The 26,257-nt window shown below is 47.9% G+C and overlaps 1 protein-coding gene across 2 annotated transcripts in view; it reads left to right on the top strand.

The window, feature by feature from the left end:
* Positions 1 to 26,257, top strand: part of SPTBN1 (spectrin beta, non-erythrocytic 1) — a 209,088-nt gene that overhangs the window by 166,331 nt on the left and 16,500 nt on the right. For both annotated transcript variants that reach the window (XM_068964598.1, XM_068964608.1), the window contains 14 exons: positions 1,676 to 1,829; positions 2,424 to 3,294; positions 3,389 to 3,526; positions 4,312 to 5,068; positions 5,878 to 6,080; positions 10,822 to 10,912; positions 15,876 to 16,022; positions 16,858 to 17,121; positions 18,311 to 18,535; positions 19,159 to 19,248; positions 19,401 to 19,679; positions 20,336 to 20,466; positions 21,897 to 22,101; positions 22,483 to 22,857. In XM_068964598.1, coding sequence (XP_068820699.1) covers positions 1,676 to 1,829; positions 2,424 to 3,294; positions 3,389 to 3,526; positions 4,312 to 5,068; positions 5,878 to 6,080; positions 10,822 to 10,912; positions 15,876 to 16,022; positions 16,858 to 17,121; positions 18,311 to 18,535; positions 19,159 to 19,248; positions 19,401 to 19,679; positions 20,336 to 20,466; positions 21,897 to 22,101; positions 22,483 to 22,857 — 3,930 coding nt within the window. The remainder of the gene's footprint in view (positions 1 to 1,675; positions 1,830 to 2,423; positions 3,295 to 3,388; positions 3,527 to 4,311; positions 5,069 to 5,877; positions 6,081 to 10,821; positions 10,913 to 15,875; positions 16,023 to 16,857; positions 17,122 to 18,310; positions 18,536 to 19,158; positions 19,249 to 19,400; positions 19,680 to 20,335; positions 20,467 to 21,896; positions 22,102 to 22,482; positions 22,858 to 26,257) is intronic.

Below are 26,257 nucleotides of genomic sequence, written 5' to 3'. Positions count from 1 at the left end.
GATTCTATGGTAGGCGATCAGTAATTGTGATTTTCTGTGGTTTTAATTCTTTAGCATTGAGCCAGATCTCTGTCTCATTGGTCTATGTATGAGTGGCTCTGCTTTGGGGAAGGGCCCAGGCAGGTGGTGTAGAAGAGCAGGAGGCAGCGTGGACAGAGTGCAGCCCTGCCACCAGGCAGCCAGAGTCCAGATTGTGAGTGCCACAGCTTCCCTGCCTTCCTCTGTAAGTGGAGGATGTGCTTACCGTCTCCCTCGTGCGGTTACAGAAAGAATTAAGTGCAGGACATGTGTATGTATCATACAACGGGGGCTGGAGGGGCTGCCAGTGCTCCCCTTCCATTACTAGCAGCTCTGAGCATGGAGTTCCCAGCTCCCCCCTGACCCAGGAGGAGCTCCCTGTCCTGTCCTCTGATGCAGGCCCCTGATAAGAGCTCACTCATGCCCAGCCATTCTCCTCCAGCTGGGAGGCGTTCAGCCCCATAGCCAGGGCAGAGTAGGGCAGTTTTCAGGCAGGACCATGAAGCCTCCTTTATCTCGCACACTGTGTTCGTTTCTAAGCTTGACCTGCGAGGATTTCCTTCCTGGGATGTAAGCCCTTGTCTTGTGCTTACCTCTTCAACTGTTCCTACCAGGGGGAGCAAGGTCACTTCATACCATTAGTTTTTCCCTTTTATGGTCCCAGATTTGTGATGTTCTCATATATGTTCTCATTAATCTTAACTGCCTAAAACAGAAATGTTCATAAAATCTAGCAGAGAGGTGCTTTGTACTTTAGAATTCATCCTCCACTTAGTAACTCAGATTGGGCCAGAGACCTCCTCCTAAGTAAGAGTGAAGTAGAAATTCCATCTGGAGAAGATGTCTGATGAGACCACCCTTCTCCCCAAATTGGGGTGATGGAAGAAATGAATGTTAGCCGGTTCAAACTTAAACCTGAGGCATTGCTTAGGGCGTTGTCCTAAGGGTGATAGTCACCTGAGCTGACCCTGTTCTCCTTATTTGCTTAAAGATGTGGTCTGTAATTAGCTTCCCTGGTGGCTCAGATGGTAAAGCGTCTGGCTGCAATGTGGGAAGCCCGGGTTCGATCCCTGGAGAAGGAAATGGTAACCCACTCCAATACTCTTGCCTGGAAAATTCTATGGATGGAGGAGCCTGGTAGGCTACAGTCCATGGGGTCTGTAAGCTTTTCCACCTGATGCCTTTTCCCGCTGACTGTAAGTACAGAGGTATACCAATGAGCTCTCAGACAAGGTGAGCATCCAGTTAAGGAGTCAGCAGCTTCGAGATGTCTTTCAACTGTGATATGAAGCAGCTGTCACCTTTATTGTCTTTTCTTGAATAGTTGTTACTGCACCAGTTTCTTCTTGGAGGCCCGGTTTATTTCATACTGATGCCCCATCCCTTCCTTTTTTTCTTTTTTTCCCTATTCTATACTTTTTAGTGTAGGTTTGGCTTCTTATTCAACATAGATGATCATTAGTTTATTAAGTCTCTCCTGCTGCTTTTGGGTTTGTTTGCTCTGATTTTCTTGCCATCATCTTCCTCTAAAGATACAGGGAGGGTGGCTGGAGGGACGATACAGCTTGGCTGCTGGCTCCCATCCTGTCCACAGATTATGAGATGCTGAAGTCCAGGTTGTACTCACAGTTGTCTTCTCTGTGCCTCTTGTGTTCAGGTGCTGTTATTGTCTCAAGACTATGGCAAACACTTGCTCGGCGTGGAAGACCTGTTACAGAAGCATGCCCTGGTTGAAGCAGACATTGGCATCCAGGCAGAGCGGGTGAGAGGTGTCAATGCTTCTGCCCAGAAGTTCGCAACCGACGGGGAAGGTAAGGATGGACCGACCCTGACGGTACCTCCTCATCACCAGAGGCCTGTCTCTAGAGACTTGGATGAGCTGTGTGTGGTAGTGCAGCCTTGAAAGGTACCAGCCATTTGTGGGTTCCCAGTGGGCCATGTTGGGGATTTAACAAGATGCTGTAGGGTGGCCTTCTGAACATTTTTAACTTCTTACTTTTCTGAAATGGACCTATCTTTTCCTTCAGTACCCAAGTGCTACTTGCTTATGTTGGGCAGTGAACTTTGCCAGACTACACTCGGCACACCCACTGCTTGGCGTGGCTCTCTTCGCTTTCACACTTGGTCGTGCCAAGGTTTGGTTTTGTGCAGGTTCAGAAACATTTAAATGCAGCTGCCTTCTTTTTTATAGTTTACCTCGTTTTTTGGTTCCTAAGTGACCGAAAAGAAAATAATACTTAAGGAAAAAAAAAGCATTGCTCCTCCCTCCTCTTAGACGGTGACCCTGCACTTTGCATGAATGGGGGACCTAGGAAGGAGAACAGGGGTGTAACTGACTGCCTATCTGTGCATGGGAGCCCATGCTTCCGCTGTCACACCCATGTGCCTGCCTTGATGTTACACAGGTTACAAGCCCTGCGACCCCCAGGTAATCCGAGACCGAGTGGCCCACATGGAGTTCTGTTACCAAGAGCTTTGCCAACTGGCGGCTGAGCGCCGGGCCCGCCTGGAAGAGTCCCGTCGCCTCTGGAAGTTCTTCTGGGAGATGGCAGAGGAGGAGGGCTGGATCCGGGAGAAGGAGAAGATCCTGTCCTCCGATGACTACGGCAAGGACCTCACAAGTGTCATGCGCCTGCTCAGCAAGCACCGGGCATTCGAGGATGAGATGAGCGGCCGCAGTGGCCACTTCGAGCAAGCCATCAAGGAGGGCGAAGACATGATCGCCGAGGAGCACTTCGGGTCAGAGAAGATCCGGGAGCGGATTGCCTACATCCGCGAGCAGTGGGCCCACCTGGAGGAGCTCTCGGCCATCCGCAAGAAGCGCCTGGAGGAGGCCTCACTGCTGCACCAGTTCCAGGCGGATGCTGACGACATCGACGCCTGGATGCTGGACATCCTCAAGATCGTCTCCAGCAACGACGTGGGCCACGACGAGTACTCCACCCAGTCCCTGGTCAAGAAGCACAAGGACGTGGCGGAGGAGATCGCCAACTACCGGCCCACCATCGACTCGCTGCACGAGCAAGCCAGCGCCCTGCCCCAGGAGCACGCTGAGTCCCCCGACGTGCGGGGCCGGCTGGCGGGCATTGAGGAGCGCTACAAGGAGGTGGCCGAGCTGACGCGGCTGCGGAAGCAGGCGCTGCAGGACACTCTGGCCCTGTACAAGATGTTCAGCGAGGCCGATGCCTGTGAGCTCTGGATTGACGAGAAGGAGCAGTGGCTCAACAACATGCAGATCCCAGAGAAGCTGGAAGACCTGGAGGTCATCCAGCACAGGTGAGCTGCTGCTGTGAGGTCCCCCACTCTCCCTCCCACCCTGTGCAGCTTCAGTGACCAAGCAGGTGACCACTCTGTCAAATTGCCTTTGCAGATTCGAGAGCCTCGAACCGGAGATGAACAACCAGGCGTCCCGGGTGGCAGTGGTGAACCAGATTGCTCGGCAGCTGATGCATAGCGGCCACCCAAGTGAGAAGGAGATCAAAGCCCAGCAGGACAAGCTCAACACAAGGTGAGCGTGAGGCCAGTGGCAGCAGGCTGGCTCCCTGTGCTCGGCCAGGAGGGTCGGGGTTGCCCCCCGAGCCTCATGGTCAGGGATTTCCTGTATGGGGTCACTGACACTGTGGCGCCATTGTCGTGGCATCAGCATTTGTCCTTGTGACATACTCTGGTTTTCTGAGAAGTGTCTCTGAGGGCAACATGGTTCAGGGCACCCCTCCCCCATGTGGGAAGCGAGAGCCTGCGTGAGACCCATGCCCAGCATAGTGGGTCATGGCATCAAGGTGGCACTTCTGCTGTCCCTTTTAAAGTCATTTCTGGAACAGGGTTTTAGCATGTTTGAGATGTAATTGGTGGGTGAAAGTCCTAAATATCAAGGTAGACTTTTGTCCTGGTCTTATCTTTCTATTGAATAAATACATTTGAGTGGGTCGTGGTGGCAGCTGAAGCCTTGGGGTATGGGACATGTTTAGTAGGTGCAGCTTGGAGGTAAGAGGTGCATTGCAGTCAGGAGTTAAGTGACTTTGGGGGACAGATGTCTTGTCATTGCTCACCTTACCGCTCTTTAAGTTCCTTTCCTTGTCAGGCTTCTTACAGATTAGAGTGTGTCCCTGAGCTTTTGCGATGGTGGTACTTGGTGTCCACATACTGAGGGAGGTGGTTTTCCAAACAGCACATAGTCAGAGCAGAGGTGGCAGGAGAATGGCAGCTCTGACCATTACTGTGAATTTCATTGTCCAGCCACCGCCTTTTGTCCTGTCTCTCACACTGCCTTCTCTGCCACCCTGGCATCCACAGGTGGAGCCAGTTCAGGGAGCTGGTGGACCGGAAGAAGGACGCGCTCCTCTCCGCCCTGAGCATCCAAAACTACCACCTCGAGTGCAACGAAACCAAGTCATGGATCCGGGAGAAGACCAAAGTCATTGAATCCACCCAGGACCTGGGCAACGACCTGGCGGGTGTCATGGCCCTGCAGCGCAAGCTGACCGGCATGGAGCGGGACCTCGTGGCCATCGAGGCGAAACTGAGTGACCTGCAGAAGGAGGCCGAGAAGCTGGAGTCCGAGCACCCCGACCAGGCCCAGGCTATCCTGTCTCGGCTGGCCGAGATCAGTGACGTGTGGGAGGAGATGAAGACCACGCTGAAGAACCGTGAGGCCTCCCTGGGAGAGGCCAGCAAGCTGCAGCAGTTCCTGCGGGACCTGGACGACTTCCAGTCTTGGCTCTCCAGGACACAGACTGCCATTGCCTCGGAGGACATGCCTAACACCCTGACCGAGGCCGAAAAGCTCCTCACGCAGCACGAGAACATCAAAAACGAGATCGACAACTACGAGGAGGACTACCAGAAGATGAGGGACATGGGCGAGATGGTCACCCAGGGCCAGACAGACGCCCAGTACATGTTCCTGCGGCAGCGGCTGCAGGCCCTGGACACAGGCTGGAACGAGCTCCACAAGATGTGGGAGAACAGGCAGAGCCTCCTCTCCCAGTCCCACGCCCACCAGCAGTTCCTGCGGGACACCAAGCAGGCCGAAGCCTTCCTGAACAACCAGGTAACGTCCCCCACCGCTTGGCGTCCTCCCCATCAGGCTGGGCCTCGGCTGCCTGTGGGCTGCTGGTTTACACCTACTTGTGTGAAGTTAGAAGAGCAATGGACAAACACTTGTTTTCCCTGACTTCTAAGGCACTGAAACCTGTCACAATGAAGGGGATAGAACTGAAGATTCCCATGGAGGCTGCCTTGCCTTGCAAAGTATCGTTCCACCACAATAACAGTCTAGGACCTCTTAATGTCTCATAGTATGTTATCATAGTAGTTCATTACATTGGCAACATTCTGAGATGTATTAATCCAATCGAAAAGTATTTGGGGGGAACTTTTTTTTTTCTGAATGGTTCTGTCTTTCTTGCTCTTAGAAAGGTCAGGGTCTTGATCAAGTGACACAATGCAGAAATTAGAGAAAGAGCTAAGGATGGTCACCAGCAGCAGAGTTGATAATGTCTCTTGAAAGATTAGGTTTGAAGAATCTGTTGCTATCACCTTATGGGCACATCTGTGGATCCTTGTGGCTGATGCACAAGCCTTCATTTACTTCCCTCACTTGCTTGGGAGGAAAAATGAGAGCATTTAACCACTTACAGGAATCTAATAGTCACTTTCAGCATCTCATTGGGATATTTCCCCTCCTCCCAACTTTTTATATTATCTGACTCCATAGATAATTTTAGCTAAGTGTGACAAAGCAGTTGTTGCAAAGTGTGGAAATAGGGAAGACTGGTTTTTATTTTTTTTTTCATATTCAGAAGGCAAGTTGTATCTCATGATTTTTCATCTTGCTGTGATTTTCCCTTTTTAATTAAGGAGTATGTTTTGGCCCATACTGAAATGCCCACCACCTTGGAAGGAGCTGAAGCAGCTATTAAAAAACAAGAGGATTTCATGACCACCATGGATGCCAATGAGGAGAAGATCAATGCGGTTGTGGAAACGGGCCGGAGGCTGGTGAGCGATGGGAACATCAACTCGGATCGCATCCAGGAGAAGGTGGACTCCATCGATGACAGGTGCGGAGTCCTGAGGCCCTTAAGGAAGTCTTGCACCCTGGGGCTCTCAAGCAACTGTATCATTGGCCAACATCTTTGGGGCTGTGGGTTTAAATTCCAAAGTGGGCAGGATATGGGCTTCTAGTAAAATTTAATCTACAAAAGAAAGCCTGAAAAGCCAAGCTAATCCCTGACCAAAGACTTACAGCTCTGAAGTGCTGAGTAGCAGTGGGGTATAAGCCTGCCCTGTAAGAGGTGACACACAGCACGACACAGAGCACATCACCCAGTGGGACCCTGAGAGCCAGACGCTTCCCCATCCAGCCAAACCCACGTTCACTGTCACCCAAGCAAGACTCTCTGAGGTCCCAGCAGGGGTAGGGAAGAAGGGCAGGGTTTGCTTGTCTGAGTACCTGGCAGAGCCAAAAAGGGAGCATCACTAGGCCTTTACTAGAAGGCCTAAGGATACTGCTGTATTGGCATCTCGTTTATGAGAAAAGACCTTTTCCTCTTCAGCCAAGCTCTCTCCACCATTAGATGCTGCTGTTTTGTTTTTATTTTCAGTTCCAAGAGATTTTTCTTCTGGCCACATTCTGTGTCAGACCCTCTCTCCTAACACTCACTCTGCCTTGGTTATTACTAAAGCAGGAGGTCTAGTGGATCTGGTTTGGACACACAGCCTGGCCTGGTTCTGGCCTGTTCTGAGCTGGCCACTTCTCTCCAGGGATGGCCTATCTGAGTCAGTCACCAGTTTCTGTCACAGCTGATCTCCTCTGGTCCCAACCTGGGCCAGATTTACAGGCTCACTGTGAGATGATGTCATCAAGAAACAAGCTCTTTTTCAAGGCTCCTCTGACCTTCCAGTGCAGTGAGGAGGAAGACCTGCCAGTGGGGAGCAGTTCCTTACCGTGTCCGAGAGGGTGTCCTGGGACCCTGGGCCACACAGACGTGCCACAATCTGCAGTGGAGAGGGGACCGACTCGTTGCCCATAAAGATCGCGCTCCTGGCTTTAGCCAGTCTGTCCCGTGCACTGATTCAGATCCTAAACCCTATGCTCTAAGGATGGTACTGTGGGAATAGGATATAAGGCAGATTATAATTTTGTATCTGTTGCTTTTAAAACAGCTACAAAAAAAAAAGATCTCTCCACCTTCAAATGAGTATGAGAAACAAGGATTGAGCAAGACAGTTTTAACAAGGAGAAAAAGAATTTCCTTTTCTCCCGGTGTTAAATCTCACTATTTTGTAAACATAATATCCCACGTTCCTCCACGTTAGGTGCACACAGCTGGTTTCCTGAAGATGGGCTGGGCCACTGGGGACACTTGTGTTTAGGCGGGTGTGCAGCTGCCTGGCCGCTTCCTCAGTGTGTTGATCTCCCCCCACCCCACCCCCATGCCGCAGCTGCAAGGGCTTGTTGGAAGCAGGTGATGCTGTCAAGACTGGAGACTCCTGGATACAGAGAACATTTTAGCAGCTCTTTGTTGCAGCTTAAGCTTCCTTTTGTCCTTGACTCAGAGCCTGGGCACCTGGGGTTCCAAGGCCTCCTAGGGATTTCTGTTGTTAAAAGCAGTGGGAAGACAATCCTCTACTGTCCTTAAGCTTAACAGAGAGAGAAGGGGGTGGGGCTTTCTGGTGATCTACCCTCAGAAGGATTACATTTTCTAACTTTCCTCAGCATATGTTCCCTGAATTCTGGTTTCACTTTAATGTCCCCAGAGACCTCAAAATCTGAAACTTGACCCCAGAGGATACTGGTCTGTTATAAAAATATACAAATCTGAGTTCCAGGTGGTGTCGGAGCACGAGCTAAGTAAATATCTAAACCTTTAGGATCTGATCCCCATCCAGAAACATTCTGACGCTCCCATGAAGCTATTTTTGTAGAATGCAAAATCATTATAACGTGCTTACATTCCGGAAATCTTGTCGATTACCGCTGAGTTCGTTGAAATGAAAAAGTGCTAGAACAAAGACACTGACTTAACAGATGTGGGTAGGGTTTGAGTGGCCTTTATAGTGCCTTTGACGTGGTGGGAAGGAGCCTGCAGTCCAAGCCTGCTCAAGGCGAGTAGGAACAGGTGAGCTTCCTGGCTCAGAGGAAAATTCCAGCCACAGTGCAGTCCTGGGAGAAAAGGAAATCTGTCCAGTTTCATAAAGCCAGACCCTATCTCACATGGGAACAAAACTTAAAAATTACCAGCATGCTTTACTCATTTACCTGTGGTTCTTCACTTTTCATAAGAACCAGAGTTGAACCTATTATCTGCCTCTTGTGATGAGGAGCTTTTGAGTTTCATTATAGGGGTAGGAGGTGAGGGATGGAAAGAAAGCAAGAAATTTAACCTCATCCCAAACAGCACGCTAAAGAGTAAGATAAATGGCGAAGTTCTGGAAGGTCCTTCCCTTTAATTAAATCCATGATCCAACCTTGAAGGACCTCCCTGAGTTTCACTTCCCATGAACACCAGGGTGGAGAAAAATTGTCCAGGCAGAAATCTGTTGGGCACATGTGAATCTTCATTTTATAAGAGATACGTTCAAGATTCCTTCTGGTGGTATTTCTATGTTGAATTTTCTTAGTGTCTGAGGTTATTTTTAGCTGTTACTTCAGTGAGCTTCAAGGTTGCATGACCTGTTTTAACTGTCTGTGTCTCTGATTACTCCTTGCCATGACAGCATTTTCGTGTGATGCTTGGGAAAGAAATGAGATCTTTTCTTCAAGGCCTTTGACTCGAAGCCGGACTCTTGCATTTTGTGACTTAACTCCAACTCAGATTACCTTCCTCTGGAAGATTTGCTTTATTTTTCTTAAACCCCCGTACAAACAGTGACTGGAACTTGAGGGTTGGGAACTTGAAGGACTTTGCTTGACATTCCTTCCCCACCCACATTTTTTGGATGACTAATTCCTTTAATCCGAAATCACAATGTTTAAAAAAATTTTTTTTAAGTTTCCATCTTTGAGAAAGGATCGCAATAAAGTAAAGGGACGTAGGCCTTCTAAAATTATTACTATAAAAGTCACCGTGTTACAAATGTGGCGTAGAGGGTGGAAACTACTACCTTTTAATCTCACCCTGAGCACATGCCACTTTGGTTTTGCTTTCTAATCTGTGCCTTGGAGTTTTTTTTATCATTAATTAATGCATTAACTTTTTTTAAATTTAGCATTATATAAGAAGTACTTTTCTATTGTTGCATTTTGCTTAAGTGGTATAAACATATTAAGACCCCTTTGCCTGAAGCTACAGAATCCCTTTCAACTAAAAACAAAAAAGTAAACTGTTACCTTATGTGTTGAGCAATTCCCTGACAGTGTTCTTTCCATTCGCATCATCCCTGTGATGATGGAGGAGCAGTGAGTGATTCCCTTTGGTCTACAGGCAGATGGTGGCCTCAGTGCTACCAGTGTCCCTTGCCACTACTCCCTGCAGACCTGTGTGACGCACGGGTCATTACGATCTTCTTGCACTCGAAGAAGGTATTTTAAAAGCCAGCCTGTAGCAGGTGCTCCCTGAGCTGTCCTTTCTTGGCATCATGGAGAATCAGAGGTCATGTTCTTCCTCATCCTGGCCATGGGGGTTAGTGAGGTTGGTCAAGAGATCTTGCCCAGACACTGCAGCAAGAAGGGACTTGGCAGGAAAACCCAAACCTTCCCATTTGCACTCTCCCTTCAGGAGATCTGGGTTCATCCTTGGGTTGGGAAGATCCCTTGGAAAAGGAAAAGGCTGCCCACTTCAATATTCTGGCCTGGAAATTTCCATGAACTCTATAGTCCATGGGGTCACAAAGAGAGACACGACTGAGTGATTTTCACTTTCACCTTTCGGCATTCTTCATACCCTGTGCTTAGGCCAGCTGGCACTTGGGTTCCTTGGAAGTATGAGGAGCTGTGTTACGGTGATGCTTCTCGATTCTCAGTGTAGTATGGCTCTCCTCGAGGCAATAGAACCACATGAAGGCTGTAGTGTCCATGGCACTCACAGCATTCATGTGGCTCTTCTTCACAGTCCAGTGGGAAAGCCCCTGGGAGTGGAAAGAAGTCTTGCAGGGGGCTCCCTGTACCTCCATGGTGTGTGCCAAGAAGCCCTGTGGCTGCATCTGAGCTGTGGAGTGAGTGCCTGGTGTCACTTGTCATTTCACCAAGTTCAGCAGCTCCTTCTGATTGTTCTAAGTGTCTTGGTTAAGGTTTTGTGCTTTAACTTCTGTAAGCCTTGGTTACCCTTATGTATTGATAAAGATGGGGATTGAGTAGGTAGACGATCTCACAGGTCTAAAAATTTTCATTCTTGGTTTATTGTTGTTTGGGACAAGCTTTTCTCATGATGAGAATCTTATCATCAGGAAATGTACTTTGAAGCCAGTTACATGGTTTTCGGTATTTTCTTAGCCATGTACATGGTCTGTCACCCAGGTGTGAGTTTCCTAAAGATCAATTTTATATTTTCCCAGTTCCTAAAATGGAGAGTTGTGCTGAGTGCCTGCTCATGGTGTCTTTCCCTAGCACCAGACTTAGGAAGCTCTGTTGCTTGCATCCTGGCTGGCTGTGTGGCTGGGACAGGTGTTCTGGCTTCTTGTACCATGGCTTACTCATTTGAATGCTCGACTCCCTTGTTTTATTTTGTCTCCTTGACATAATCAAGAACTGTCAGCAGATTGTTTTCAGCGTGTAGAGAAACCCAGACAAGAAACTGAATTGCAAATTCTGTATTTTAAGAATTCCTTTCTAAAAAATCATTTTTATTATCGTTATAACAGACACAGGAAGAATCGCGAGGCAGCCAGTGAGCTTCTGATGAGACTGAAGGACAACAGGGATCTTCAGAAATTCCTGCAAGACTGTCAGGAGGTACATCGCCCTTTAACGCCTCCTTTCCTCTTTTCTAACAAGAGCCACCAAGCATTTGGCAGAAGAACCCTTGGGATTGTAAAATGAACTGAGGCCAGAAATTCACACCAGAAATTTCAGGTGGGGCAGTGTCAGTTCTCCAGCCTACAAGCTACCACTTAGAGTAACCAAATTATTACAGTCTAGAACTGTGCTATTCAACACAGCAGATACTAACCACATGTGGCTGCCTCATTTTAAATGAAGTTAAGACTGTAGTTTTCCATCATGCCGGCTGTACTTAAGTGCCCAGCAGCCGACTGTGATTCATGGCTGCCATATTGTATGGACAGAGCAGATGTAGAACATTGCCATGGTCAAAGACAGTGATATTCTCAAATATTCTATAGCCTAAAAGCATCTACTATTTCAAGTAAGGCAGAGTTACTAGTAGGGAAGGAAAGAAATGAAAGAAACTGCAGTTGGCTACCCAGGTAAGAAGAAAGATTTCAAAAAATACACACAGTTTTCTTACTCATTGAAGACCTTGAAATATCCATCCTTCAGGCTCCTGCCAAGAGCAGTAATCCTGATCTCAGACTCTTGAGTTTTAACATGTGGTATTCATCTGATGATTCTCAAACTATTTTATACTCCCCTGATACGTGCATAAACAAACTGGGAAAACTAAAGTTAGCCAGTAAAACGCAGTCTGTCTGTAGCTAGAAGCATCTAGCTGACTTCACATGCGTGAGATCACAAGCACATCGTATTTCACTATCGACCAGAGAACCATGGTGAGACTCAGTCCTCTCTGGTTTATTAGACTAAATCTCATCAGAGGCAGAAGTGGGATGAAAAATATCCAAGGGAAGCTGTAGGGATCTTGGGGAAGGGGAACTGAAGATGGAGAGGGGAGGATCAAGGTCATATGCTAAGAATATGACCAGACTCTTCATGAATCCTTTGCATGTAAACTTGTAGCTGTGTGTTAAATATGGCTCTCATAACAGTTGAATCAGAGCCGGAGACAGAAGCAATCCTTCATGTCTATTAAACTGCTCTCTTACTGTGAATCTTAAAATGTGCTCCAGCAGCTAAACCTTACGAAGGAAGAGAAGCCCCTCAACTGTGTAGCTTAGGGTCTGTTGACATTCAGGGCCACACTGATGAATCTGGGTCCCTGGAGGGGTTTGCCTGGAGCCAGACAAGCGAGGCCAGGAGTGCCTCTTCAGGTCACTCCCGAGCATGAATAACCCATTTGAATAGGATGCTCGTTTAAAGAGGCATTCATGTCTCCAGACAAGACCCAGGGAAGAGTAATGGATTCAGGGTTAGCTGTGTAGAGTCGCATGACGTGCTGCAGTGAATACCAAGTGGCCCTTCAGCCCTAGAGGGAGTGAAAAGTTGTCAAGAGACGTTTGCAGCCAGGGCTGTGCCCTTCCCAGACTGGAAGTCCCTGAAGTACCTTAACGTTGCCCTTGAAGCCCCGCCAGTGACTTGTTTTAACCTCAAATCAGACGGGAAGGGGGTCTGCTGGGGAAACCAATGGGACCCCATCCCTTTGCTTACAGAACAGATTACTGAGATGAAATCCATTGACCTGAGCATCGTGAAATCTGGACTGAATTTAGGGAAAAGAATGCCAGGAAATAAGCAGGAAGTGAGGGGACAGAGGAACCTTTGAGAGAGGCTCAGTTGAAATTTCCAGCCCCTGATTTTCCATTTACATCCGTGTGGATTCATAAATAGAAACATGTGGGAAAAGTAAGTAGATAAGATGTAGTCCTTCCAAGTAGAATCACAGGAAATAGTTTCAGTAGATCTTTAGATCTTTGTTAATTCTTGTTCCAGATGAGCGTCCTTGGTTACAAGGAATTTACTCCCTGACACACACCAGTGACCGATAGGCACACCCAGAGGGCTCAGCCCTGTGTGATTTCCCCTCCAAGAGTGCCCAGAGGTTTTGGCTGGACTTCTTTGTCCTGGAGATGATTTGCAGGTCTCTTTGTGACTGCTGTGCCAGGTCTCTCTGGGTTATCTATTTTTTCTTTCCTTGAACCTTGTTAAAAGTTAGTACAACCATAAGATCTGCTGGGGGTACCACATCAGCGTATATAGATGCTGAATAAAGACTGAATTTACAAATAAAGACTGAATTTAGGTCAGGTTTGTCAAAATGTGTCAAAGTGTTAGTCACTCAGTCGTGTCCGACTCTTTGTGACCCTATGGACTGTAGCCCGCCCAGCTCCTCTGTACGTTCAGTTCTTGAAGCAAAACTATTGGAATGGGTAGCCATTCCCTTCTCTAGGGGTCTTTCCGACCCAAGAGTCAAACCCGGGTCTCCTGGATTACATGTAGATTCCTTACAGTCTGAGCCACCTGGGAAGCCCAGTAGTTTCCACAAAGCGACAGAATTTAGGTCAGGTTTGGGGGCTTCAAAACCCTTGGTGTAGAAGTACCAGCAAAGGGTGCTATTATTATTAAGGAATATTCTTCTTTATTAATTTTCCATTATTTGGCCTCATTAAAATATGCCCATTTTAAACCAGAATCTCTTGAGAATGGAGTCTATGGGTGGACTAGCCCTACATATGAAAACCTGCTTTTTATTGTGTTGGTGGATACTTACAGAGTACCCAGAAGTCAGATTTAATGCTGCTGCTTGCTGTTGGTATTGTTCAAGGTCTAGGAAATCCAGATGGTCTCCTTGCCACACCCCCTTCCTGGTTGGTTGGAGGCTAGAGGAGGCTGGGATGTAAGCTCTACCATTGTTGCCACCCACCACGAATACTTCCTGGAGGGGGAAAGTCATTGCCGCAGTGCAGGGAGGATGAGCAGGGCCTAGCTAATCACAGTTATAGATGGCAATGCAAACAGCATCACGTTTTTTGTGTTGTTATTTTAATATGATACCCTGAAAAATGAGTGATTTAAAAGGTCCTGCTTTTCTATTCCCTGTTTCCATACCTCCTGTTTTCTGAAACTGATTTCTTCCTCCCCTGGAGGGCAATATAACTATATGCGGTGGCACCGGCATAGCGGGTTCAGCGCTTTGCTTTGAGCTTAATCCAGTGATCAAAGCATTTGTTCCTATCCTTTTGCAATCTGCACAGTGTTCTATTCTGCAGAGAATGAGCATATTCTTAAATGACCTTTGTCAGTGCCCACGGATAATAACTATGGGTCTGATTCCAGAATGCTGATAGAGGTCTGATGAACTAGCAAGTTCCACAGCTCTGTCTCATTGTGCTGTGTCACATGCTGCTTTATCTGCAGGATGATGGGTTCAGCAAAGAGCAGATTTGTTTATAAGCCTCTGATTTTTATGTGGCTCCTTCTTTTAATCTCTCTTGGGTAGGTGGTTATGAATAGAGCAAATATGTGGATGTCCTTTGCACTTTGGATCATTGCCATTTATTATGTTAAGTGTGCACGTGAGGAATACAGGGTAAAGTTTTTCCATTTGGTTTCCTCTTAACGTCTTTTCTCCTTAGATTGAATAGCCTTAGCCTTTCAGGCCTTAACTACTCAGATAACTGGAAGGGAAGTAGGTGATTCTTTTAAAGTAGGAAATTCAGTGCCTTGGTTGTTGTGTAACAGATCTATGGTCCATGCTTACCAAGGGCTTTATGGGACTTGCTGTCTTTTCCTTAATAAAGAGTGACATCAAAAATCTCACTACTTTTGCTTTTGACCCCCCTCTCTCCCATACATGGTGGTTGGTCTCCTGAGAAGGGTAGGAAGGATGCCTGGGGGTTCAGCCACAAGCAGAGCTGGGGTCCTCTTGGGACCTGCATCCCCCTCCTTGACGTGGTTCCCAGAGTACAGACTTTGTGTTGTGGGGGCCCTCTTATGGGGACGCCTCTCCCAGCAGCTGCCCAAAGTGCAAGGGAATGCCCTCAGAATGGTTGGTTCTGTAGGGGTTTATACACCATTTCTAAACCCTTGGTGGTGGGCCCATGACACAGTTTCGGTGCAGATGTGTTATGGCAGCAGCTGGTGTAAGAGTAGCTTCTTATGGTCACGTGGAAGAAGGGCACTGCCCCTGAAGACTTACTGGCTTCTGGTTCCAGGCTGACCCTGCGTTCGTTTGTGTATCTTCTGACTGGGCAGACCGAAGCTCTCTCTTCCTGGTAGGAATTAGTACCCTGGTGTGGCCAACTGCGGGCAGGCAGTGAGGAACCAGGCGAGTTGGAATGAGAGCCAACAAGTGGGACGTGTCCAGAGCCTGGGCTAGGCTTAGATCTGTCAGTGGGGCAGCGTCTGTGAAGAGGCTTCCCAGAGTTCAGATCCAAGCAAACATTTTGGGTCTCAGAATCCAGTCCTGTGAAGTGTTCTTGATCTTAGTCCGGTGAAGTGTTCTTGGTCTTCTACAGACAGAGGCTGTAGAAGAAAAGTCGAAGGTGACTGAGACACGAAGGGAGCTAAGAGGGCATCATGGTTGCCTCACCCCTGTAGCAAGCAAGTTCCTCATGCTGTTTGTCATCCCCGTAGATAATGTCCGTGAAGAAGAGGAAGTGATGAAAGAGTAGGCACCTTGGTTTCATTTATAGTAGAACTAAAAGAGTTAAAAGATTACCAAATGTACTAAAGACAGTTAATCTTGTTTAGCATGGTACAGCTAGCCATGGGTATTTGGAGAAGAAAGAAGGTTGTGACTTAGCTTGCTTAGGACAGAATTTTAAACACCAGTGTCTGGAGGGAAAGCTGGTTAAGAGTGCCAAACAGTTTGAAAGCTGGCTCAACGTGCTTTTTACACTTCTGGGTTTAATGTTAGATGCATAGTTTGGAGCAAGTCTCAAGTACAGCATCCATACAGTGGAGATGCTTGTTGAGATGGGTCAGTTGTAAAGTGAATGTCTGGTTGTCTGTTGACGTGGAAACATGGCATGGCGTGTAACAACATAACAGCTGTTTCCAGGCAGAAAAAAGGCTGATGTCTGTGATCACAGTCTCGGAACCTGATTTTTTTCTTTCCTAGCTGTCTCTCTGGATCAATGAAAAGATGCTTACAGCCCAGGACATGTCTTACGATGAAGCCAGAAATCTGCACAGTAAATGGTTGAAGCATCAGGCCTTTATGGCAGAACTTGCTTCCAACAAAGAATGGCTTGACAAAATTGAGAAGGTGAGTCAAGGGGTTGATGGTGCTCCATCGGTGTGGCTGTGGTGAGAAAACTAACTGGGCGGAAATGAGCTCCTTTGTATTTAGCATGTTTTCCAGCCTATTTGAGTCCTATATGACCACATACGGGAGTTACATAGCCAGGAGCAGTCCCACTTTTCACCTCCCAACTCCTACCTTCAAGCCAGCAAGAAAGGAGACAAGCAGAAGCGCAACCAGGTGGCACAAAATGCCTGCCTTATCTTGTAAAGAGTCCTAGGAGTTGCATTTCTGTTGTGTGTCTCCTCTGTTGCGCTTGATAGATGCCAGCCCCCGGGGCAGCATCCTCCCTCTGTTGATCGTCTTGTGTGTGCTGGACTGTGACAGACATTGAGCGGATCCACAGAACTTAGAAGTATTATGTATTTTAAATTTCTCATTTTAATAATTTAAACTGTATTGTTTTGGCACAGCAAGATTCTCTGCAGTGTAACCGATCATGAATGTGACATTCCCCACCTTCCCTTCTCTTTCTTCATACACTATATTGTTTCAAAATCTTAACAGTTTAAGTGTTAAGGTCTCTTGGGGTGATGTGGAAGGGATGAAGTTTTAGGTTACTGGCAGTAAATATCCCAGAGCCCCAACCATCACTTGGTGCTCCATGCCTGTGAAAATCAGGCCATCATTGATTTTGTCAAGCAGTAATTCCATGTAGAAAGACTGCATACGTGCATGTGTGTATTTGTGTGCGCAAATGTGTGTGTTGAGTGAAAAGGTAACTCATAATTCAAATATGTCAGGCTTGTTTTTCACAGTGACACCTGTTCTACAAACTGTATTTATGTGTGTTTTCCAGGAGGGAATGCAGCTCATTTCAGAAAAGCCAGAGACAGAAGCTGTGGTGAAGGAAAAACTCACAGGTTTACATAAAATGTGGGAAGTCCTTGAATCCACCACACAGACCAAGGCCCAGCGGCTCTTCGATGCAAACAAAGCCGAACTCTTCACCCAGAGCTGTGCAGATCTGGACAAATGGCTGCATGGCCTGGAGAGTCAGATTCAGTCTGACGACTATGGCAAAGACCTCACCAGCGTCAACATCCTTCTGAAAAAGCAGCAGGCAAGTGCCTGGGCTGGCGCACTACAGGCTGTTTCCCTGCTGTGGTCCTGGGGGTCTCAACTCGCCCACCGTGTCCTCAGACATTCGCTTGGAGTGTGAAAGGACTTTAACACACCTAGCACAGTGGGCTCTGGTGGCATCAGGGGACATTTCCAGAATCAATTTGGAAAGACACCATAGGAGTACTGGGGTCCATGCATGGGAATATATTTTCATTATCATCTTAGTTGATAGATGGTATCACCACTTAACATTATGGTAAATGTTCATTTCATCTAGTTCCACAGTTTACTTGAAGAAAAGTTACCATGTTTGCATACCTCATTGTATGTCTAAATATGTGATAGTTATCTGAGTGGTTCAGGGCACTTTTAGATAATAAGAGAAATTTGGGGTTTTGGGATAACAAGAGTCCTTCTAAGAGCAAATGAATTTACACTGATGAGAGAAAATAGCTGTGATGAGATTGAGCAGGCAGGTTGGTGGTAGTAGCTTGCAGGAGCTCCCCGGGCTGAGTTTGCAGTGTGTGGCCAAGTGCTCCCCTAGCTAAGAGAGTAGTCAGTGTATTTGCCAGCCCCTTGTCTCTGGGGAGAGTAGTGTGTGGTCTTCCCAGGGTTGTGTTTCCTGAACAGATACTTCTGCTGTGCTTTCACCCTTTTCCCTCATGTAAATATACAGTTAGGCTGTCTTCAGCTTTATTATCAAGTATTTTTAAAAAGAAGAATCAGCTTTCTGATTAAAGCAATTGAGAGGAGATGGTTAACGTTAGGTATCCTTCTGGCCTAAAAGAACTGGAAACTGAAGACCTGACTCCTTACTGGTGATTAAGCTGGTTTTCAGTGTCTTTGTGACTTCTGAACAGGCAGATGGATTATTAATTATTTATTAATTATTTCCCCTGTCATTTGCCTCTGAAGTTCCTAAATAAACTTGACTGCTGCTCCCAAGTTTAAAAATCCTTAGAAAGGGAGGTTTTTGTTCTGTTTTGTTTTTTGGAAAAATCAGCTGACAAAGTGGAGCACTAGTTGCTGGCTTGCTAGCCATGCAGAACCATTTCTTGGGCTCTCCACTGTATCAGTTAATATTCCCAAATCTTCTATTTTGGTCAGTGCCAAAGGGGAGCATGTAAAATCACTGTCTGTGTTTCCCTTGTCTCGGGTGTGAAGGTGGGTGTGTCTTCCATCTTCAGATGCTGGAGAATCAGATGGAGGTGCGGAAGAAGGAGATAGAAGAGCTCCAGAGCCAGGCACAGGCCCTGAGCCAGGAGGGGAAGAGCACGGACGAGGTGGACAGCAAGCGCCTCACCGTGCAGACCAAGTTCATGGAGCTGCTGGAGCCCCTCAATGAGAGGAAGCAGAACCTGCTGGCCTCCAAGGAGATCCATCAGTTCAACCGGGACGTGGAGGACGAGATCGTGAGTGCCTCCTCACATGGCCGGCTTGCAGCCCGGGTTCCCACTGCTGTACCTGACCCGCCTCAGTCCCTGGGTGGGCTGAGCTGTCACAGTCCTGCACCGTGTGTCCACACAAAATACACCTCCGGATTTCTGTCTAGTTTTCTAAGGGTAAACTGAGGGCTTTAATGCCCCAGAACAATCGTTTTAACAACAAGTAATGGGGATTCCTGGAGAGTCTGGCATTGTGGATAAAAGTTAGGTCTGGAAGACTTGCCTGTACCCTTCATTGGAGAAGAAGGGCAGGCTGCCTGGGCCGCCCCTCCCAGTGGGACAGTTGTTTATTTCTTCTTTTTTTAAAAATTCTTATTAAAGTATAATTGATTTACAATGTTGTATTTCTGCTGTACAGCAAAGTGACTGACTTACAGATATATATATATTCTTTCCCTTTATGGTTTGTCACAGGATATTACATCTAGTTCCCTGGGCTGCACTGTAGGATCTTGTTGTTCATCCCCCACTAGGGTTGAACATGCTTCCTCTCCCATACTGGCCTCCTTGCTCTCCCCTCCCGCCCTTGTCTGCATCAAATATTTGTTCTTTTTGAGTGGCCCTGACCACCTGTTTACAATTCCTTCCAGTTGTGGGTTGGAGAGAGGATGCCTTTGGCAACCTCCACAGATCATGGCCACAACCTTCAGACTGTGCAGCTGTTAATAAAGAAAAATCAGGTAAGTGTGTCTGCTGGGGCGAGCTCCACGGTAGGAGGCAGAGAAGGGGGAGCTCAGAGGATGGGCAGGTTCTCCTCGGCCTCAGGGCCTGGCACAAGCAGCGTGCTGCTGTGGCTCAGTGAGCTTTGCGTGTGTGCTCCCCAATCTCACAGACCCTCCAGAAGGAGATCCAGGGGCACCAGCCTCGCATCGATGACATCTTTGAGAGGAGCCAGAACATCATCACTGACAGCAGCCTCAACGCTGAGGCCATCCGGCAGAGACTGGCTGACCTGAAGCAGCTGTGGGGCCTCCTCATCGAGGAGACTGAGAAGCGGCACCGGCGGCTGGAGGAGGCGCACAGGGCCCAGCAGTACTACTTCGATGCGGCCGAGGCTGAGGCATGGATGAGCGAGCAGGAGCTGTACATGATGTCCGAGGAGAAGGCCAAGGTGAGGAAAGAGACTGAGCCCACCCCTGCGCCCCGTCCCTGTGCCCGGGGAGCCTCTGACTCAGACCTGAAGCTTGTGTTGCTGGGGGTGGCATCCTTGTGCAACGTCTGATTGTTGCCTTGTTTACGGGGGCAGCATGGCACACATAGGTGACTAGAACCTGGCTATTTGCCCCTTGGTAAAGAATTTCCTTCTCTGAATCATGGTATTTATCTGCTCTCCCCTTTTTTAAACAGAAATTTACCAAAGTTTGTCTTTTACAAAATACTGGATGCTTTTGAGACAGTTTAAAAGTATTTGAAATACTTTTCGTATCACACTCCAACCAGAATGCTGTCATCTGCATCTGTTAGATGTGGAGAGTTTTTCCAGCCAAGACACACTTGGTTTGCCTGGGCTTCACCTCGTATGTCAGAGGGTCCTCGTCACTGCACCACCCTCATGGCCACCTTTCAGAGGCTCCCGCAGCCCTGTCCGCCTCGCCACTCCTGAAACACTCCAGACTCCGCTGCCCATATCACACTTGTGGCTTTTTTTCTTTCTGCCAAGTCTTTCTCCCGCCCCCCTGTGCTGTGCAGTCAGCTAGTCCGCTTTCAGGTAGTTTGGATTTGGGGATGGGGGGCGGCTGTGGGTGTGACGGTCCCCTGTCTGTACAGGATGAGCAGAGCGCCGTCTCCATGTTGAAGAAGCACCAGATTCTGGAACAAGCTGTTGAGGACTACGCAGAGACAGTGCACCAGCTCTCCAAGACCAGCCGGGCCCTGGTGGCCGACAGCCATCCTGAAAGGTGCGTGCTGCTTCATGAACGTGAGACTGGCCTGGCAGTTCCTCCTGGTCAGGGCCTCCTGCTTGAGTCTTTGGGAAGCATTTTTAAAACAGACCCAGTAGGCCTGTGCTGAACAGGAAGGGTAGGCTATCATGTGATAGGGGCTTGCTCTCATGGGCTAACGATCTCCTGCTGGCCAAGCCCTATTGAGAGATTATTGGCATCGTGAGTCAGGAGTGCAGATGGATTTGCATGGGTATGCAGGGTGATCAGAGCACCTACGCTTGGGTTTAGAAAGTCGTCCATTTGAGGGAAGTGTTGTAGTAGAGCAGTGTGTGTGTGCTCTGAGTCGCTAAGTCCTGTTTGACTCTTTGCAACCACATAGACTGTAGCCAGCCAGGCTCCGTGGGATTCTCCAGGCATGAATACTGGAGTGGGTTGACATTCCCTTCTCCAGGGGATCTTTCTGACCCAGAGATTGAACCCAGGTCTCCTACATTGCAGGCAGATTCTTTACCATGTAAGCCACCAGGGAATCCCATGGTAGAGCGATGGATAAGGATATGTGGGGTTGTGAAATAAAAGAGCTTCCAAGAGAATGAAACGATGCCACTCTTAACCCTTTTATTTTGAGTCTTGATAATGCCTCAGGAATAAGAAAAAAGAGTGTGTGGCACCCTGCCCTGTTACATACCAGACTGACACGCTCACTGCAGCGGTAGTCATTTTAGGCTTTCTCTGGAACTGCCTTTTGTGTCTCAGACAGACAAGGATCGGCTTTGGGCATTAACCAAGGCAAGTTGGAAGTGAGGTCCTTGGCTGTCTTGGGATGGGGCTCTTTCAGGAAGGTGGTCTTCCTCATCTCCAAGGCTGGGCATCAGTGAGTCCTTGTCTGACCACTTATCTGCTGGAAGGCTGTCCTTCTGAGAGAAGTTAGAAGTAGAAGCAGGGTGGCGGGGTGGATGCTGCTCCCCCAGGACCCAGGAAATGGGAGCAGCAGGGTCCGCCTTCCTGGCAGGGAAGAGCATACAGCCCAGAGAAGGTCAAATGCATGCAGACGTGAATGTTCTGTCCTTTTGGCAATGTGGCCCTGAGAACGGAGGACAGCTCCTGCATCCTAGGCTAATAATTTTTTAACGTCAAAGGAAATCCTGACGTTCAGAGCCATCAGTGTAGAGCATTTCGATTTCTCTCCCCACCCTCCATCATCACAGTCAGGGTGGTCTTTGTCCTTAATGACTGTGTTTTGTTACATGTTGGCGTTCTATTACCTGAAGTTGAGGTCAAAGTTGACTTATTTTTTGGGCTGAGTTAACCTTCAGATTCCTTCGAGAAATTTTGTATAATGTGACCTCCTGGCATTTGCCCTCATTTGCTGTCTCCCTGAAGAACATGTGGTATTTAAAGTCCACCCCCCCCAGCCCCACCTCACCCTGTCTCACGCCCCTCAGTGAACGTATCAGCATGCGGCAGTCCAAGGTGGACAAGCTGTACGCAGGCCTCAAGGACCTGGCTGAGGAGAGGCGGGGCAAGCTGGATGAGAGACACCGGCTGTTCCAGCTCAACCGCGAGGTGGACGACCTGGAGCAGTGGATCGCTGAGAGGGAGGTGGTCGCGGGGTCGCATGAGCTGGGCCAGGACTACGAGCACGTCACGGCAAGTAACACAAGCAGAGCTCGGGTGGGCGTACAGCACAGGGCGGGCTGTGGAAGGCCCTTTGCATTCCCTGTCTGTGAGCAGGGGAAACACCCCAGACTCGAGTCAGAGGTCATGGGGTTTCATTTCAGCTGAGCACTTTGATCATCGAGCAACTTGAAAGTTGTTGTGTTTGAATCTCTGTGCCTGTTCCTCTGGTCAGAGGAGGTGGAGCCATGCCTTTCTCTGCTGCCATTAGTGAGAAGGAAGCTTGATTGACAGGAGGCTTTGGATCTGACATCTGTTAAGTCAGGTGTTTTTTTCCAAAGGGTGTTCGAGTGATCAGTAAATGATGTGTTCATGGTGGTCTCACTGGTTTCTTTATGCCCATCCCCATTTCAGATGCTCCAAGAGCGATTCCGAGAGTTCGCCCGGGACACGGGGAACATTGGGCAGGAACGTGTGGACACAGTCAACCACATGGCAGACGAGCTCATCAACTCTGGACATTCAGATGCTGCTACTATCGCTGAGTGGAAGGATGGGCTCAATGAGGCCTGGGCCGACCTCCTGGAGCTCATTGACACCAGAACACAGATCCTTGCTGCCTCCTATGAACTGCACAAGTTTTACCATGACGCCAAGGAGATCTTTGGGCGCATCCAGGACAAACACAAGAAACTCCCCGAGGAGCTCGGGAGAGATCAGAACACAGTGGAGACCTTACAGAGAATGCACACCACCTTTGAGCACGACATCCAGGCCCTGGGCACTCAGGTAGGCGGGGCGCCACCCTGGGCTGGTGGGAGGTTCTCTTTCCATACAGCGTCTTTGTGCCCCTCTCAACCTCTCTCTCCACTCCTTGGCTCCTCAAGCATGCCTCAGAGAATGGCCCAAATTAAATGCACGTATGTGTGCACACATACGTTAGACATTATTTTAACGCTCAGTTTAGGAGAACTTCCCAGTCCATAGTGATCTCTGTCCCATTTGGAGACACTGTCGGATGTCTGTCATCATGATTAAGATAGTAAACCAGCTGCACACACACATTTACAGGTTATGGACCTTCTCAAAAATTTAAATTCTGTTGGCATGTCCATCCAGAGTCAGCTTCCCAGGTGGTGCTAGTGGTAAAGAACCCATCTGCCAATGCAGGAGACATAGGAGACATGGGTTCAATCCCTGGGTCGGAAGATTCCCTGGAGAAGGGCATGGCAACCCCCTCCAGTGTTCTTGCCTGGAAGATTGCACAAACCGAAGAGCCTGGCAGGCTACAGTCCATAGGGTCACAAAGAATCAGACATGACTGAGCACATCCATTCAGAATAATTTCCAAAACGATACCTTATTATTTTGCATCAACCGGAGTCTGAGTTATGTATTGGAGAATAGAGAAAACAAGAATCTAACGTTGCAGTGTGCCTGGCCCTTTCCCCCCTCATAGAATGGTTAACACTCAGGCTTTGTTTAAAAGATTTCTGATAAAGTGATAACAATGTAACAGCAAGGATCTGTAGTGTAGTCACTTTCTAGTTCATATACTCATTTCTGCAGTTTCCTGCGCAGTCTTACATCTGTTAGATGAAAAATAAATTGTATGTTTTTTCCCCTTAAATTTCATGATCTTAGAGAAGTCTGTTTTATTAAAGATCCCAGCCCTGAGGACATCAGAGGATTTGTTTCTATCTTTTGGAAGCACATCAGTGTTCTAGTACAGGGGTCAGCAGACTTCTTCTGTAGAAGCTCAGATGGTCCATAGTTTTGGCTCTTGTTGGGGGTACAGTCCATTACAGCCACTCTGCTCTGCCACTGCAGCATAAAGCAGCCACGGACAGCCTGAGAATGAAGGGCGTGTCTGCGTGCCAGCAAATCTCGACACAGACAGGCAGCCCAGGTTCTGCCAGCCCCTGAAACCTACTGTGTCCGCCTCCTTTGGTGTGCTCTGGGGGTTGCTCTATGGAGGGACCACCCTTACTGCCATTCTCTTCCCCTTAATCTGCTCCTTATAGAAGGAAAGGTAGGTCACAGGTGCAGCTCCGCTCAGATTAAGTGGCTTTACCATGTCCATCAAAGAGGTGGAAGATGTGGAGGGAATATTTAAAAGAAATATGTGGAGTGGCTGAGGGTCTGCATTAGGCAGAATTTAAAAGAGCCCACCGTGCAGTGTGAGGGTTTCCAGTCTTTGCTTCAGAGCTGGCAGTCTCCCTGTTCAAAAGTTCATCAGCTTCCCATAAAAGGTCCTGGAGTACCATGTGAGCGTGTCGGGATCCTGAATGCAGTCTGATCTGTTGTGCGCTTGGAGCAAGGCCACCAGAGGAGGTCAGGCCCAGGCCTGAATTGAGCCTGCCTCACTATCGCTGGGAGTTTAGTGTCCTCCCTAACCTTGAGTTGCCTAATGCTTTAACGATTGCAGCGTGTACAGAGCATATGCCATAGCAAGAACTCTATTTGTTGTTGTTTAGTCGCTCAGTTGTATCCGACTCTTATTGACCCCATGGACTACAGCACGCTAGGCTTCCCTGTCCGTCACTAACTCCCGGAATGAATATTCTTTAGTTATTGTTACCATTTCTAAGAAGCTTCAGAGAACTTCCGCAATACCTAGAAGGCTTACTAGCAGCAGGTCTTTCCTCTGCACCTATAAAATCATTTACTTTTAGAACTTCAAGAGACTCCAGAAATGGGGAGTTGCTCTCTCATTGTTTCATTAAATTCCTTCACCATGTGAGGCTCAGAGAGATGAGGGAGCCCACTGCAAGTCCAGGAACACCCAGGGCAGGAATCTACCCTGTCGAGCCTGATGGTGTACACCTCTCCATACCCGATGGGCCAGGCCATTTCAGCCACAGAGGTGTGTGTGCACCACCCCTCGTGCACTAACAGCAGAACCAGAGCAGAAGGGAGGGCTTGTGGGCGGACTCCAGAAGCCGGCAGAGTGTGGGGCCAGCTGACCACCCCCATCCTCCATCCTGCGGGGGAGCAGAGGACTGAGGGAGCTCAAGGATGCTCTGCAGGGACTCCTCAGACAGTAGCTCATTCTCGTGCACATCCTACTGTTGCTGTCCTCGGCCATCTTGTTTTCTTGTTATGAGAACAAGTTAAAAACAAGTAGAGGCATAGAAAAAGGTTGTTTTTTGGTTTTTTCTTTACTTATTTGGAAAGATTAGGTTAGCCACACAGGAGACTGGACTTCCCAGGTGGCACTAGTAGTAAAGAATTTGTCTGCAAATATAGGAGATGCAAAATAGGGGTTCAGTCCTGAGTTGGAAAGATCCCTTGGAAAAGGACCCACTCCAGTATTCTTATCAGGAGAATCCTATGGACAGAGGAATCTGGCAGGCTACAGTCCATGGGGTCACAGAGTCGACACGACTGGACACGAACACACACGGGCACGCACACACACAAAACATTATCTATTCAAATGGCTCCCTAGGAACTTGCTTATTGTCATGTGAGTGTATACCTGAGCCATAATTGCAGAATATTTACAGAAGTCTCCTAGGATATGGAAATCAAATCACATATACGGCATTACTGTTATGTACTTTATATAAAACATAAGAGAGGGTAATTTTTGCATATCAGATAAGCCGTGGTTATGAGTTTCTCTTGTAATGATGTATCCTCCCTCCACCCATCCCTACCACCCCCAACAAAAACATGAAAGCCTTTTGTTGTTTTTTTCCTCTTTTTACACAGGAAGTTGATACTCTGCACACTCTGTATGCTTTGCTTTTTCTGCATAGCCCCATCATCTTGGAGCACTTTTCCTGGAGCCTGTTCCCTTTCTTTATCATGACTGCCTGGGAGCCTGTTTACCACATTTGCAGACACTGTTGGATGACCATCCTCGATGATTAAAATAAATAAACCAGATGCACTCATACACATTTACAAATTAAGGAGCTTCTCAATAAGAATTTGAATTATATAATTACTGTTGACATAATTACAGACACTGCGATGATAAATAACCTTACATGTATATCATTTCCTAAAAGTGTAAAAGTATATGTAGGATAAATTCCACCAAGTAGAATCATAAAATCAAAAGGCACACACGTTTGTGGTTCCAGTGGGTACTGCTTGTGCCTTCTGTGGGAGCTGTAAGCTGTTTGTCCCATTAGCGGTGAGTCAGCTCTGGCATAGACGTCATGAAGCTTCCATTTTT

The sequence above is a fragment of the Capricornis sumatraensis genome, chromosome 1, assembly GCF_032405125.1.
Source record: "Capricornis sumatraensis isolate serow.1 chromosome 1, serow.2, whole genome shotgun sequence".
Taxonomy (NCBI): domain Eukaryota; kingdom Metazoa; phylum Chordata; class Mammalia; order Artiodactyla; family Bovidae; genus Capricornis; species Capricornis sumatraensis.
Note: the sequence above shows the minus strand (reverse complement) of the source record. Positions and strands in the feature narration are given on the sequence as shown.